This window comes from Neomonachus schauinslandi, chromosome 4 (genome assembly GCF_002201575.2).
Source record: "Neomonachus schauinslandi chromosome 4, ASM220157v2, whole genome shotgun sequence".
Taxonomy (NCBI): Eukaryota; Metazoa; Chordata; class Mammalia; order Carnivora; family Phocidae; genus Neomonachus; species Neomonachus schauinslandi.
In genome coordinates, this window is record NC_058406.1 from 16,144,970 (window position 1) to 16,161,232 (window position 16,263).

The window sequence follows — 16,263 nt, forward strand, 5'->3', positions numbered from 1 at the left end:
ATCTTGATCTTTAAGACAGAGCCACCAACTACCAAATCCTACAGCTTTCCAAGCTTTTAATATTAAGATCTAGAAAAGTTCTTGTGGAGACTCCTGGCTTCTGAAAAGTTACTTCTTGTAGAAAATGCGCAGTGCTTCCTTGCTGGTACCTTCTTTGTATTTGCACGTTTGTCTTGACACGGGCCTCCCTTTTCTTTTCTTTCTTTTTTTTTTTTTTTAAATTTTGCCAATTTCCCTGTTCTCTGGAAAAGAAGGTTCTCCACTACATTTATCACAAGAAATGTAAACTTGTTATAGATGGAGCAGTGCCTTCCTGAAATTAGCTTTTTTTCCCCCTAAGTTGAAAACCGTGGAGAATACTGCTGATATTAACCACAAACCTTTGTCTCATGGTGTTCATTTAGATTCTGAGCATTTCCTCTGAGACAGCCAGCCCTGAAGCTTCCCTGAAAGTAGTGCTGAGCAGAGCCATGGAAAAATCTGTCCCGGCCATTGAAATATGTCACCTCCTGTGCAGCGTCCACAGATCTTTCCCAGACCTGCAGCCTGTCATGCATGAGTTAGCATACACTGGTAAGGAACAGAGTGGGGTGGGGCTCGCAGGTTGTGTCCGTATTGGAGAGAAGAGGCAGCAGTTCTTAGAAGGGTTCGTCCATTGCCGCCTTATTCGGTATGCTCTCAGTACCTAGATAGGTCACAAGCAGAGATGTAAACTGATGCTATGGTCATGTATTGGAAAGTAAAGGTGACAGTGGTATTACTCCAGAGTTTTAGAGGGTCCCACATAGTCTTCAGCCTTCTCTTAAGAAAAGTTAGGAACCAAAGTAGAAACACAGAATTTCCAGAGCCATGCAGTTTTTCTCCGTCTGCAGGCTTCCTTACTCAGGAAAGTGGAGGGAGGGAAAGATGGAAGGTGAACACCAAATTTCACCGTGAAGCCAACGACAGAACAGATGAGAAAGTAGCCGAGCCAGCAGAGGAAGGCTGCCAGCCTGGGAAACAGAGCGGTCAAGGCGAGACCGGTTCCTTGCCAGAGCAACAAGAGAAAGACACGTCTGCCTCCCCCGACTCTGCCAAGAAGAGCTTCGTCTGTAAGGCCTGTGACAAAAGCTTCCATTTCTACTGCCGCCTGAAGGTGCACATGAAGCGCTGCCGGGTGGCCAAGAGCAAACAGGTGCAGTGTAAGGAGTGCAGCGAGACCAAGGATTCTAAGAAGGAGCTGGAAAAACATCAGCTGGAGGCTCATGGTGCAGGAGGAGAGCCCGATGTCCCGAAGAAGAAGAAGAAGAGGCTGCCGGTGACATGTGACCTCTGTGGAAGAGAATTTGCCCATGCCTCAGGTACTTTAAAGAAGGCGAAGTAATTTCAGAGGGTGAGAATTCTGGATATTGTAGTGTGGGTTCTAGGCCTTGCCTCTAGCTGTGTGCAGGAAGGGCTATGGATGGGCCTGGGAAACAGAGCAGACTCCTACAGGGGCAGAGTAATGTTTTGAGAAAAGCATGAGCTGTGGAATCAGCCCTCCGAGCTTTAATTTTCCCATCTGTTAAATAGGCACCCTGACACCACCCACTTTTTTGAATTATTATATAAAGATTTAAGATAATATAGTTAAACACCTACGTACAGTGCCTGCAGTAGAGTTAGTAAATTGTGGCTACTATTATTTATAATAATAACCAGCTATTTAACACCTGACTCTTAGGTTTCCACGTATTGCTTATTTCTTGATAATAAACGAGTCACAGAAACCCTGGGATGTGTAGTCAAAATTGTTTACCCTTGTCCCAGATGTTGGATAAACCCAGTGAAACATAAAAGTGAGTTTTGTTTCACTGTTTCTGGGTGGTGGATCCTATTTAAGAGAGAGAGGGGAGGGGAAAGATAAACCCAGAACACTTGATGCCTGCCCCAAACAGGAGTGGGACCAAGGTGACCTCTGGAGTGCTGGGCGGTAGGCGGCTGAGCAGCATGGCTGAGTGAGGTCCCAGTGAGCATGGCCTACTGTCCTGTGGTTCATGCTGTGCTTCCTCTTGGGGTCTGGCCTCAGACAGTGCTGTTACGGGTCCTCATGCTGGAGTCCTCACGTTGCTGACTGGTGTCCCTCTGGTCCCTGGCATGACTTTCCTAGGCATGCAGTACCACAAACTGACAGAGCACTTTGACGAGAAGCCTTTCTCCTGTGAAGAGTGTGGGGCCAAGTTTGCAGCCAATTCAACCCTGAAGAACCACCTTCGCCTTCACACGGGGGACCGCCCGTTCATGTGCAAGCACTGCCTCATGACCTTCACCCAGGCTTCTGCCCTGGCCTACCACACCAAGAAGAAGCACTCAGAAGGTAAGGCATGGAGAGTTTCTTCATTTTTCCTGCCAACTTTAACTGGATGAACTGCCCCAAAACCCATTTGGAACTAGGCATGACATGTATCTCAAGTAGATTAAAAACAAAAAAACAATGCAAAGTCTTTGGAGTGATGACACAAGTACATAGATACACAGGCATGTAAGATGCTCACGGTGAGAGTTTGCGAAGAGAGGCTAGCTAAGGTAGGATTGTGACCGTACAGTTGCAGACTTGGCAGAAAGCCAGGAGTTCCTTGGGCTTGGAGGTGGAGTTCAAGCATGAGAAAAACCCTGGCTGAGCACCTGCTATGGGTCAGGCAGCGGCCGCGGCCGAGTGACGAAGCTGGAACTGCTGTGCTCCCAGAGCTGATGGGCCAGGGGTTCCCTGGTGTAGAGACTGATGCAGTGCAGAGCCGTCGGCAGTGGGATAGGGAATAACCCCAGCCAGATGAAGGATGGAGGAGGGGTTTCTAGTCCTTTCAGAGGCGGGGAGATGCGTGGTCAGTGAGGGCTTCTCGGAGGACTCTCTGCCTTGTTTGTACATTTATGTGTAAGGAAGAACCCCACCATCGGGCACCTGGGGGGCTCAGTCGGTGAAGCGTCTGCCTTTGGTTCAGGTCAGGATCCCAGGGTCCTGGGATCGAGCCCCACATCGGGCTCCCTGCTTGGCAGGAAGCCTGCTTCTCCCTCTCCCTCTGTATGCTCTCTCTCTCAAATAAATAAATAAAACCTTAAAAAAAACCAAATAAAATCCCACCATCATCTCACGTGGATTGTGGTAGCTACGGGCCACCTAACTGGTCCCCTTGCTCTCCTCCTCTCCCTGGATGGTGCTCTCGGGACACAGGCCCCAGTGGTCCTTTTAGTGCTAACCCATATCCTGTCACTCCTCTGCTCAAAACCTTTTTGCAAAGGCTCCTCACCTCACTTGGTGTAAAATCTGAAGGCCTAACGATAGCCCACCAGGCTCCCCGTGACCAGGTCCCCTAAGACCTCCCCTCTTACTCCTCTCCCCACCCTCACCCCGTTCTCCCCACTGCAGCCTCCTTGCAAGGCTCCAGCCCTGCAGGACACCTGCTTTCTTGTCATCCCTCCTCACCTCCTTCATGTCTTCATTCATACCTCTTCCCCGCGAGTCCTTTCCCGACCACCCCGTGTAAAATCTCAGCCCCAGCCCCAGCTCCAGCTCCCCTGCATCGTTTTCCTCTGTGGGGCTTGTCGTAGGATATATTATCTACTTCATTAATTTCTTGTGTTTCTAGTCAGTCTCCCCCTGTTAGAATGCAAGCTCCACGAAGGTGGAGCTGTTAGTCTCCCCCCCGCCCCCACTTGTGTATGAGTGGAATAGTACCTAGCAAGAGTAGAGCCTCAGGAAACATTTACTGAGTGAATGAATTTCTGCAGCACTATTCCAGGCACCGGGGAGAGTGTAAGTGTACACATATGGTCCCATGGAGTTTGCATTCCAGTGGGTAAGAGAGACCATAAGCAAACATGTAATATAAGTTCAGACAGTAGTCACTGCATAAAGTAGGGGAAGCAGCAGGGGAACGGCAGGGTTCGCTCTCATCAGAGGCAGCCCCGGAGACGTGAGGCTTGTGTAGGAAACCGAGTGATGTGAGAGCCTACAGAAGATCTAGAAGAGCATCCCAAGTGCAGAGCCCCCTCCCCAAGTGGGAATGAGCCTGACCCGTTAGACATCAAGAAAACTAGAAGGAGGGCGCCTGGGTGGCTCAGTTGGTTGAGCGACTGCCTTCGGCTCAGGTCATGATCCTGGAGTCCCTGGATCGAGTCCCGCATCGGGCTCCCTGCTCGGCAGGGAGCCTGCTTCTGCCTCTGACCCCCCCCCCTCTCATGTGCTCTCTCTCTCTCATTCTCTCTGTCTCAAATAAATAAATAAAAAATCTTTAAAAAAAAAAAAAACTAGAAGGAGCCAAAGCAGAGTAGACAAGGGAAGAGTGGTAAGAGAGAAGGCCAGAGAGGTCACCAGAGGCCAGGTCTTGTAGGGCCTTAGAAACCAGGGTCAGGATTTTGTTTGTTGTTGTTGTTTTATTTTGTTCTGTTTTTAGGACTTGGGTTTTTATGCAGAGTGTGCTAGTTTCTATTGCTGCTATAACGGATTACCACACACAGTGGCTGAAATCAATGCAAATGTATTATCTCGCCACTTCAGAGGTTAAAAGGCTAAAAGAGGTTTTAGGAAGAGTCAAAGTTTTGGCGAGTGTGTTCCTTCTGGAAGGTCGGGGGGAGAACTTGTTCCCTGTTTTCCCAGCTTGTGGAGGTCGGTCGTGTGCCTTCCCCGGCTCATGGCCATGCCCCTGCAACCTCTGGGTCCCCTATCGTGCCTCCTCCTTTGACCCTCTTGCTCCCTCTTCCAAAGACTCTGTGATTATGTTGGGCCTGCTGGTATAATCCAGGATAGTGTTCCCATTTCAAGATCCTTAACTTAATCATATCTGCAAAGCCCCATTTGCTGCATGAGGGGACGTATTCCCAAGTTTCGAGGGGTTAGGACATGGGCATCCTTGGGGGCCATTATTCTATAGCAGGAAGCCATAGGACAGTTGGGAGCAGAAGAGCAGTAGGATGTGACTTAGGTTTTTTGGAGTTAATTCTGGCCACTCTCAGCAGTCTGCTGTAATAAGGCAAGAGTCGTGTTCACGGGGAGGCAGGGCGGGCCATTTGTCCGGTGTGGAGGTGACGGGGCTCTCAGCTGGAGTGTGCTAGGGGCGGTTGTCAGACGTTCAAGTTTGGGGATGTGGTGTTGAAGCGGAAGTGATAGGACCCATGGTGGGCTGCGTGTGGGTGTGCGGGGAGGAGTTAAGGATGGGTGTGAGGTTTCTGGCATGAGCAGCTGAGGACATGGCCCTGCCATTCACTGCAGTGGAGGAAACCAGAGTGCGTGGGGGCTGCTGGCAGGTTGCGGGAGTGCCAGGGATGGAGCCTCAGGAGCTCTGTCTGGGAGACCGGTGACACCTCCAGGCAGAGAAGGACAGTCGTAAGAGGCTGGATGTGTTAAGTCTGCAGTTCTAGGGGAAACTGGGAGCCAGAGATAGAACTGTGGGCGCTATCAGGGTACAGATGGTATCTGAGCTCTGAGATAAGGTCATCTACAAAGGGAGGATAAAGAAGAAGGCCAAGGGCTGAGTCCTGGGCTTCTCAATAATTTCAACTCTTGATTGAAGAAACCCTTTTTTTCCTAACAAAATCTTATTTCAAAGCCCAACATGTGAAAAATGCAAATGACGTTGATTGCTCTAGCTGAAGTAGGCCCTAGGATCTGGGGGATCTGGACCCTCACCTCACTGATTTCTCCACTTCTCTGCTGGCCCAGAAGGGAGCCTGGGGGCACAGCTGGTCTGGTGGTTTCTTACAAATGCCAGTTTTCCAGCCTTGCTCTTTACCTCTATTTCCCAACAGCCTTTGGCAGTCTGGCCATTGTATCCTCATTATGTGTGTGAGAATAGAGAAGCCAAATGATTTATAATAACTTTATAGCAAGTCAGCAGGGGGAGGCTTCCCTTCTCTGAGTCCCGTCTGTCACCTCTGTATGCAGGCGCGATTTTGCACAGTGCGTGTGGCGAGGGATCCAGACCCGGGGGTTTCTGGGCATGAGGATATATATTCTTCCTGGGAGTGGAATGAGCTCTTCCTTACTTGGGGTGGCCTGGTTAACAGATGCGTGGCCTTGTGTGATGAGAACTCTGTCCTTATTCCTCGGGGAGGGGGGCCACACTGTGCCATCAGCTGTGTGTGAGATGCCATCCGATAGAAGGGCCCAGACCCCTCACCCAGTGTGTTACAAATTGCGTGTGGTTCTAACGCCGTCTCCCAGATCATATTCCCCAACACGTGCCTTGTAGTGTGATCTTGTGTTAGGGAGGCCATACATGTTTGGTGCTGTTTCTAATAAGGAAACTCGTGCGTGTTCCCAGGGAAAATGTACGCCTGCCAGTACTGTGACGCTGTGTTCGCCCAGTCCATTGAGCTGTCCCGCCACGTGAGGACCCACACCGGCGACAAGCCATATGTCTGCAGGGACTGTGGCAAGGGCTTCCGGCAAGCCAACGGCCTGTCCATCCACCTGCACACCTTTCACAGTACGTACGGAGATGGCGGCTGTCAGGCTCTCAGCGCCAGGTGTGGCTCTGAGAAGGCGTGTAACCATCATGACAGACGTTGTCACTCCACCAGAGCCAGGCCCCATTTGGTGCCTTCCCCTCCGCTATTCTCCTTCAAAACTGAGTCCCTCGTTCCTGTTTCTAGAAAAATCCCATTTTAACATGTCATTGTGTAATGTCCGGGCTGTTTCCTTGTCTCCTTTTTAGCCCACCTGGCACTGCTTGGCTGACAAAGGCAAATTATGCTTGAAGGAGAGCCTCAGTAACAGACAGGCCGTAGAGCAACAGAATATTCCCACTAGGTCCACTGAGCGGCTCTTTGCACGCCCCCTCCCTCCCCCGCTCATCTTGGAGTCCTACCCGCCTTCCCCATAGGAGCAGCCAGACGCTGTCTGAGTTAATATCTCCCGTCGTGAGTGGTCCCTGCTCAGGCCTCCCACCTCCCGCCCCGGGAAGCCTACTGCACGGCATTCTGTCCCCTGTGCCCCTGGGGCCACGCAGGTAGTGGGGTCTGCCCCCGCCTGTCTCCCCTTCTACCGGAACTGATACAGACAAAACACACTTCTGGTGAACACATGCACAGGAAGGCAAAGAGAGCTCTGTGCGTCCTCATCCCGGCCTTGGGAAATGGCCAGTGTGGTCGGGCGGCCACGTCCCACCTCCCCCAGCAGACTGGTTACAGCGGGAGTGAGCAGCATGGTGCAGCAGGGGGGTTAGGAGCTTGGGCTCTGACACCACACGGGCCTGGAACTGGACCTTGACCCCGCCATTTACTTCCTTGAGACCTTAAACAGATTTCTTAACCTTTCCAAGCCCCCTCTGCCCCTTCTGTAAATGAGGAAAAATAATAATGACACCACCTTGGATTGCTGTGAGAATTAGTAAGGTATCCCATGTAAAGCATGAAGCTCCCTGCCTGACACACAGAAAATGCTCGATAAATGCCAGATAGTATTATTGGTGGTGAAAGCAACCCTCTCAGGTGCCATTTGTCACCATCAAAGCCTGTCTTTCTGGCGTCCCATTCACCCTGCATATCCTTCTCCCCTTCTTCCCTCCCCACCCCTGTTTCCCACACACCAGTTTCTAGCTGTCAGCAAAAACAGTGCCTCACAAACACAGGCTTTATGTCAATACATTCAAATATATTATCAGCCAGCCAGCAAAGGACGTTGTCAGGGCTCTTATGTGCCCGACATGGGGCTAGACACTGGGCATTGCAGGAGGTATATACATTGCTGCCCCTTTCCCCCAGAGAGTTCACAAGTCCCCGTATCCAGCTCCGGTAGACTCCCAGATGATGAGATCTGGCTTAGATCTGGTGCCATAAGTTCAGTGTCGTTTCGACCTTTCTAAAGGACATTCTGCTCTAGTCTCCTTTTCCTGGTAGCATTACCTGGGAGCCAGGAGAGGGTGGGACTAATCAACTGTCAGGATGAAGAGGAGCCCCAAGACTTCCGTGTCATTGGCAGCAGGCCAGCAGCCAGGCCCCTCTCCTGGACCACTCCTTGCCTGTCACAGGACCGCATCATCGCGGATGGACAACTGCTTCACCGTGCCTTCAGAGACTGTGTAGACTGAGATTTCAAGAGCTCATGTCCACAGGGACACTGGTTAATGACACCAAGTGCTGCCGTGTGTCCAAATTCCAGAATTAATTGGACTCCGTGCACACGTAAGATTGGCTAGTAGGCAAAGGATTGTATTATTAAAACATTCTGCTTTCTGTTGCTTTCAGAAAAAATAAATTGAAGTCTCTTGCCATAGGGATGGCAAATGTATCCTTCTTCAGTGCTGCTGCTTATTTTTGAGGCCTCCCTGCAAAGTTGGTGTGTCTAGTTAAGCAGGTGGCTCAGAGCACGGCCTTGGGAGTGAGAGCTGGACTGTCACCCACTTCAGCCATTTCCCACTTGTGTCACTGGGTGCTCTCTAAGTGTTGCTTTTCCTAATCTCTAAAATAGGATGATAGTAGATCCCACTCATAGGGTTATTGGAAAGATAGAGTGAGTTTATGTTTGTAAGGCACTTAAAACATGCCTGTCATACAGCACTCATTAAACATTGAAAATGTTTGTATTGTTGAATCTAAGGTGAGGAGGAGGGAAGCATTCTTCCTGTCAGTCAACGTTGACAACAAAGGAAATAGTGAGGCTCTGGGGAGTGTGTTGGAAATCTCTGCAGAAAATGAGAACACTCAGAAATGCCCAGTGCAGGCAAGGGAACAGCAAGGGCAGTACTCCCTGCAAAGTAGTTAAATGGAATTGAACTTGTAGGATGTAATGTGAGGAATGGCGATGAACTACCTGGTGCCACAGAGGGGGTTTAGTACAGAAGCCTCAGAGGAGGCATCCCCCTTCCTGGGACGAGGTGAAGGTAGGGGGTGGTCAGGTGATCGCCGTGCTCGTGGCCGGGCCTGACCTCTGAACAGTCTCGCACCTGGAGCCGTGCACAGCAGCCACGTCTCCCTGACGGCTGCCTGTGGTGTTTTTCCCCTCCCTCTCTCCTCACGGATGTCCGTGAAACCAGACATAGAAGACCCGTACGACTGCAAGAAATGCAGGATGAGCTTCCCCACTCTGCAGGACCACCGCAAGCACATCCACGAGGTGCACTCCAAGGAGTACCACCCCTGCCCCACGTGCGGCAAGATCTTCAGTGCCCCCTCCATGCTGGAGCGGCACATGGTGACCCACGTCGGAGGGAAACCCTTCAGCTGTGGGATCTGCAACAAGGCCTACCAGGTGACCGCGCGCTTGGCCGGGAGCACCACCTCCCCCTCCCCGTCCCCCACCCCCGTCCCCATCCCCATCCCCAGTCCCCAGCCTATCCTCCCTTACATCTGCCAGGAGTCCCAGAGAGGACGACGTGGCTGCTACCATGAAGGATGCAGCTTGTAATTACTCAGATTCTCTAAGGTGATCTGGTCAGAGTAATGCAGTTGGGAGCTTTAATTGGAGCCGAAAATTCCTACACCTCTCCTCTTGGATTTCAGCCCTGTCATGAGCTGAATGCTGTTTTTCCCCTTGGACATTCACACTCTGTGGAGCCTATTGACCCCATGTGTCAAGGGATGTGAGAGTGACAATGGACTGTGTAACATTGCCTGGAGTTACCTTGTTTAGCACAATGACTGGGTTGTTATTGCTGTTTTTAAACTCCTAGGGAAGGGGTCTGCTTTTTCACCGTAGAATTTAGTATGTAATTAAAGGGCAACCCCGTATGGAACTAAAAAGAAACCACATATGAGAAGCTCAACTCTAATAAAACTACAGAGAAAAAAATGGTTCTTGTGACGTCTGTAGGATTTGGATGTAGGGAGAAAAGCCCAGCAGCTAATTTCAGCTCCACAGACATGGAGAGCTAACTCCACACCTGGTGCTGTGACCACAGAGCTGCGTAAGGCCTTGGCTTGGTCTCTGGGAAAGCCTGGAACTGTAGGGAGAGTGTCCCCGGGCTGCTCTGGAACCCGGGAAGGAGCAGGGACAGCACATGCTTCTGCTCCATCGGGCTTCCCTGCTGCTTCCCGGGGCCTCTTGGAGGCAGTGAGATACAGCTCAGACGCGCCAGTTGGAAGGCCAGGGTTTGAATCCTGGGCCTGCTGTTTACTAATGATATGACCTTGGGCAAGTCTTCTAACCCCTCTGTGCCTCAGCTTCCCCCTCATTAGAAAGATTCTGATGCCTCGCTCATAGGCTTGTTGTGAGGGGTGAGAGTTTCTGAAGGACCAGGCTGTGCCCTGCCCTGTAGTGGCCTCTCAATAAATACACAGGTGCCTGGTTCCCCCGAACACCAACCTTTCCCCTCACGTGAGCACTCAGTGTGACAGGTAGGAGTGTGATTCTAGATCCATAAGCTCATTTGTCTCACGAAGGCCTTGGGACCTCTCCAGCTTGCTGGAACCTTCTAAGACTTAACGTTTGCCATATTCCTTGCAGCAATTGTCTGGTTTGTGGTACCACAATCGGACCCACCACCCTGATGTGTTTGCTGCTCAGAACCATCGATCTTCCAAATTCTCGTCACTCCAGTGCAGCTCCTGTGACAAAACCTTTTCCAACACCATTGAACACAAGAAGCACATCAAGGCAGAGCACGCAGGTGAACTTTGGGTGCCTAGAGACCGCGAGTGGGAGCTGATGAGTGGGAGCGGCTCGATGACAGTGTCCGGGGCTCCAGCCCCCAATCCCAGCTTCCGGTGCTGTAGTGTGGTGTGTGTGGCAGTGGCCTTTGTTCTGTCCCGGCACACCTGAAGGAGGCCACGCCGGCCCATCAGTAACAGGGAACAGTAGCTTGAGTGGCAGTGGTTCTCAAACCCGGGGGCCTGGAGCACGGTAAGCTCCTACCAGCCCTGAGGGACACTGGTACATTGTGGGGCCTGGGACGGGTGGTGGCTCTAGCGGCCGACAGGCTCGGGTGGAAATCCCGACTCCCGCACGGAGCAACTGCATGACCTTGGCAAGTGACCTCTCTTTCCTGAGCTGGTTTCCTTCTCTTCAGAAAGTTAATACCCACTGTGCCGCTCAGTCTGGGGATAATCACCATGGTCATGAAGCATCTCCTATGTGCAAGGCACCTGCTAAGCATTGGTGGGCGCTTTCTTATTCCATTCTCGTAGCAGCCCTACTTCCATCCAGGCGGCCTGGCTCCAATCTGGCGTTTTCTTTACACTAGACCGCGCTGCTAGCTCATAGCTGTGAGGTTCCTGGCACTTGGCAGACGCTTGCTAAGTGTCGGCCCTCACCACCCTCCCCAGCCTGAGAGAGCTGTCCTCTGGTTGGTTCCCACCACTTCTTTCCTTGTGTGCTCCGCAGATATGAAGTTCCACGAATGTGACCAGTGTAAGGAGCTCTTCCCCACGCCAGCATTGCTACAAGTTCACATCAAGTGCCAGCATTCAGGTCAGTGCCCCTCGTGAGATGCTCCTGGCTGGGACTGCCCCGGTGCATCTCGTCTCCACCATCCATAGCTGTGCAGTCCAGGCCAAGGAACTGAACTGACTTGTGCCTCAGTTTCCTCATCTATAAAACAGGGACAATTATAGTGCTTCCTTCCTTATAGGGTAACTGCAAATTGAATACGTTAGTACACAGAGAACACATAAGGCCCGGCACCCGTGAGCATCCCTCTAGCGTGACCTGTGATTATTGTTGTCACTGCCATGTCTCCTCAAATCTAAAATGCTAGTCTTTCATGAACCATTAAGAAAGAAAAACTGCTGCCAGTTAAACTATACTTTATTGTCACTTAGAATTTGCAGGTGATTCTAAGTGCTGCTTTGGACTTAATTTGGCATAGATTGTACACACTCTTGTATGGGTGCATCAGAAGGAGAATCACCAGATAAATCATGGTGAGCATCCCGCTTCTCAGAGCAGCTTTCACTTCCGACTGTCGAGGCGCGTGTCATCGCACGTGGCGCTGTGATGGGGCACAGGCGGGCCGTGGGCTTGGGTCCCTCGAGCATGACGTGGAACTGGTCTACTTTTGGTGCACTGGGCATGTAGCTGGACATCCACCCCTTACTCATCCCTCCTAAACCCTCCTAAACCCCCGGTTCCTGGGAGTTAAAAACGTGCACCACTCCTGTCTCAGGGATGTTCTTCGAAGCCACGGACACACGCCCCACAGGTCTCGGTGTTGCCCTCATAGCCGCCCGTGTGTGTGGTCACTGCTAATTTTACATCCCACTGCCACCTAGCCCGTAGCGGTCATAAGATGCCATCGAACCCAGGTCAGAGATGTTAAAGCACGCCTCTTAGACTTGATGAAGTATGGCGTCCTCAGCATCCTGATCTACAGTTGAGTGAAGAATGGCCTTCAACCAAGGCCAAGTCAGTCTGAAGCTAATACTGACGAAGCTGTGGTTGCAGAGCCCCTTGCTTGCGTGGGACCTATTCCTGTATTTGTAATGTTGCCTTGTTTTTCCTGAAGAGGATCCCCCAAACTGTAGAAGCTTCAGGTCCCACAGAACCCGAATCTGCCTCTGCACCTCGATCCTGGTTGCTCCTTCCTCTCCCCTCTCCCTGCTCTTGTTTCTCTCCGGCATTCCGTCTAGCCCATCCTTTCTGTCCGCCCTCTTCCAGGGTCCCAGCCGTTCAAGTGCTTGTACTGTACGGCCACCTTCCGCTTCCCGGGAGCACTGCAGCACCACGTCACCACGGAGCACTTCAAGCAGTCAGAGAGCACCTTCCCCTGTGAGCTCTGCGGGGAGCTCTTCACCGCCCAGGCCCAGCTGGATGGTCACTTGGAATCTGAACACCCAAAGGTGATGGGCTCTGAACCCCAAGCAGCAGCCTCACAGGTGGTGCAGGTGATTCTGGGGCCATCAGATACGAGGGTGCTAACACGGGGTTCCTGAGGCTTCTGTGGAGGCAGCTCTGTCACACCACCCAGCCTTTCTCTTGGGGGCTCCCGGAAGATCCCATTAAGTAATAACATGACCAAGAGGCCCTTGTAGAGGAGTCTCTCTGGTGGACCTCTTACCAAACAGAACAGAACATTCTAGTCTCCTGGCAAGCACCTGCAAATGGCCCCTGGGTAGAGGGAGCCTGGAATGAGAATTTCCAAAAGCAGAACACCTTTGGTTTGTCCTAATTCACACACTTCCCCCACCTTCTGCGAAACACCGTGGGGTGTGACAGGAGTGGCAGGAAATCTCAGAGAAGGGGGTGAGCTCTCTGTTGGGACCCCCTGCCGCTGAAACACTTTGATAGCTCCTCTAGGCTGGGCATAGGACACTGGGTACATCAGGGCTCCTCACCTTTACCTGGGGGAGAAGCTCGCCTCTCCCTGTCTTCTCCAGAGAGGGTGGGCGGAAAAGGAAAAGAAACGCAGTTCTGTGGATTACCTGTGGATGGACAGGAGCAGTGCTGTTAACTGATTGGATCGCCCCGCTGTCCAGCCCCACAGAGGAGTCCTTGATGAACCATGTTCTCAGGGGCCTCTGCGAGACCAGAGAGCAGGTCAGGTGGGCAGGCTGCAGTGAAGCTCCTGCTGCCATGTCACCCAGAATGGCTCTGCTTTGGTCTTTTTTTTTTTAATATATAAGGATTCTTGGTAAGATGTCCTTTGAGGAAAAAGGGGAAAAAAAGGCTCCCATTCCTAAAGAAAAAGAAAGAAAACCAGTTTGAAAACTACTATCCTAGATGATTTTTGATTAAACATCATAATCCATCTTCTCACCCCTCACAGCACCGTGGGGCTGAACTTGGCTTTCCCCTTCTGCCACTCAGGCCTAGCGCTCTGCTCTCCACTCCTGGCTAGTTGTCAAGGGCCAGGGTGACTGTGCCCTCTGTGGGCTCCCTGGTTTGAAAATATCAAGGGGCACCAAGCTGCCCTGAGTCCCCACAGGTCACAAGCATCAACTTGGAGGTTGGGACGGGAACTGGGTGTGCTTCACCATAGACTGGTTCTCCCTGAGCCATCTTGAGCAGGTGACACAGATTTGGAAGGGGTCTGTGTGGCCTTTGGAGAAGGGCTGCCCGCTGGGGAGGCCGAATGAGGGAGTTGATAGAAGTCATATTTCCTCCACTCGTTCCTGCTTCTAAGTTCTATAATGATGTAGCCTCCAAGGAAGGCTCTTCTTCACCTGAGGGCCAGAGACACCACCTTTGGCCAGCCAAGGCTGCTGATAAATCCTTCCATTTCTGTGGTCAGGCCTGAGACTAACCACTTTCAGTAGCCTTCCTTTCACATGGTGCTTATCTCTGCAGTGTGATCCTCAAGACACGAAAACCCAGTGTAAGAAACTGAGCCGGTATTCACTGGTGTGTAATCATAGAGTCCGGGCACCCTGAGATGGCGTACTGAGCTAAATTATAGCAATTTAGCACACAGAGTTATTTAAATTGTTTGCTTGCCTTCTCTTTTGCATCGCCTGTGTTAGACTTGCCTCTTCCCATTAGGCGCATGTAATTGCTCTCCTCAGGTGAAAACATAAATATCATCATTACAGCATGAGACAAAAACCATGTAAATTCTGGGGAGCTCCCTGTGGACACTGCCTAGACAGCCTCACGGTCTTTCCCTTTCAGGTGATCCAAACCCCAGAGCCGGCGGCCCCGGCAGAGCAGGTGATCACTTTGGAGGAGACCCAGCTTGCTGGGTCACAGGTGTTTGTGACGTTGCCAGATTCGCAGACATCTCAGTCCAGCTCTGAGCTTGTGGCCGTGACCGTGGAGGATTTGCTAGATGGTACTGTGACCCTGATCTGTGGCGAGGCCAAGTGAGTGGCCGATCATCCCATGGAGGCTCCTGCGTTTGCAGCAGAGCGAGCGTTCCACGGCTTGCCGTTGGCCCTCAGTCCCTGGCTGTCCTGAGTAGCGAGCATCTCAGCCTGCACCAATCAGAGCACTCTCACTTTGTTCTCACAGAACCAACAGTGTTGGGGTCCTGGGCACGGACGCCACTGCCCTCCCCAGGGGACAGGCCTACTTCCCACAGACCTGCTGCTGTGGCCTCTGATGAGCAGTGGGATGGGAGCTGGTGACCGGGGCACTGGAGAGGTGCCGCAGGCCGGCGGCCTTCACTGTGCAGCATGGCGGGTAGAGGTGGGCCTGCAGCCCACAGACTGGGCCCTCCAATGGTGCCGGTGCTTCCTGGCCATTTAGAAGTGAGAGAAAAGCACCAACACACCATCCAGAGACCCCCCGGCTAGAGCACACTTGGCTCCCTCCTCACTCTGTCATCTTCCCATCCGCTTGGGTGGCCTGGCCCTCTCCTGGTGGCAGGACAGGGAGCAGCGTGTTCACACAGGCCGAGTCCCAGCTCATCAGTACAGTTAGCCCTTGCCCAAACCAAGCCTTGCAGGGTTTCTGCGGGATGCGCTCCCTGTGGGGCCGTCCAGCTGCAGACAATCCCTGCCCTTCCAGAATCTTCTCCGCGGTGTTCTATACCCGAGGGCTGTCCCCGCAGCCTTCCGTGTTCTCCTCAGAGCCGAGACTGTCTTCCCCTCGCTCCAGAGCCTGTGGAGGGCTCACGAACCAGCGCCGGGTGCCGGGGTGCCCCGGCTCCTCCCCCTGCCACCGTCTCCCTGCCTTGTGAGCGGCCTGCTGTCCAGTTCCTCCAGGCAGCGCCTGTTACTGCGGGCTAGTGATCCTTTGGCGTCAGAATTTCACAAAGCTTTTTTATCTTCAGTTCCTAAAATATAACCTGATAATTAATGGTTTGTGGAATCCATTATGAAGTGCAATTAGATGGATGTAGGTTCCTGCCGTTCGGAGGGAATGACTAGCATTTATCTTCCTTTCCTCGATGCTGGAGAGTCGAAGACTTCTAGTGCAGTGTTTACACACCGGGCAGGGCTGCTGGCCACCTGGTGCAGCGTCACCCCTGGCAGAGCGTGACTACGTCACTCACCCTCCAGCTACGGGCTGGCAGAGGACAAGCCCACGCCTTCTTTCCAAGCGCATTTCACGTCACCAGGTACAAGCAGGGGCAAGGGGTCAATTTGGGACACAGTCAGGACTTCCACTGCCTCCGCACGCTGCTGGTAGGACAGAAGGCAGGGCCCCGCCACTGCCTGCTGTGGCCGCCGTGGCCATGCGCCAGCAGCGAGTTCCAGCGCGGGCCTGCGCACGCAGGCAGCTAACTCCTCCCGCCTCCAGTCGTGTCCTCATTTTGATTTGCAAGTCACTTGAGCTTGTCGGGTCAGGGATCTTCCCATTCTGGAGTAAATGAAGTTTTCAAAGGGAAGTCCTCAGAAGCCGAAACCTGACCAGAAGATGGTGCTCAAACCTTGAAGACGTGGCCTCCACACGAAGCCCTCCTTGCTCCTGCCACGCTGGCTTGTCTTCAGCTGGTG

The 16,263-nt window shown here is 52.3% G+C and overlaps 1 protein-coding gene across 2 annotated transcripts in view; it reads left to right on the forward strand.

Annotated features, from left to right (window-relative positions):
* The window catches only part of ZBTB40 (zinc finger and BTB domain containing 40), a 34,099-nt gene extending 18,543 nt beyond the window's left edge, over nt 1–15,556 (forward strand). For both annotated transcript variants that reach the window (XM_021683532.1, XM_044913899.1), the window contains 9 exons: nt 405–573; nt 873–1,340; nt 2,129–2,335; nt 6,276–6,440; nt 8,988–9,202; nt 10,397–10,559; nt 11,273–11,359; nt 12,545–12,771; nt 14,495–15,556. In XM_021683532.1, the coding sequence (XP_021539207.1) occupies nt 405–573; nt 873–1,340; nt 2,129–2,335; nt 6,276–6,440; nt 8,988–9,202; nt 10,397–10,559; nt 11,273–11,359; nt 12,545–12,771; nt 14,495–14,689 (1,896 nt within the window). In that variant the 3' untranslated portion in view covers nt 14,690–15,556. The remainder of the gene's footprint in view (nt 1–404; nt 574–872; nt 1,341–2,128; nt 2,336–6,275; nt 6,441–8,987; nt 9,203–10,396; nt 10,560–11,272; nt 11,360–12,544; nt 12,772–14,494) is intronic.
* The last annotated feature ends 707 nt before the right edge of the window (nt 15,557–16,263 follow it).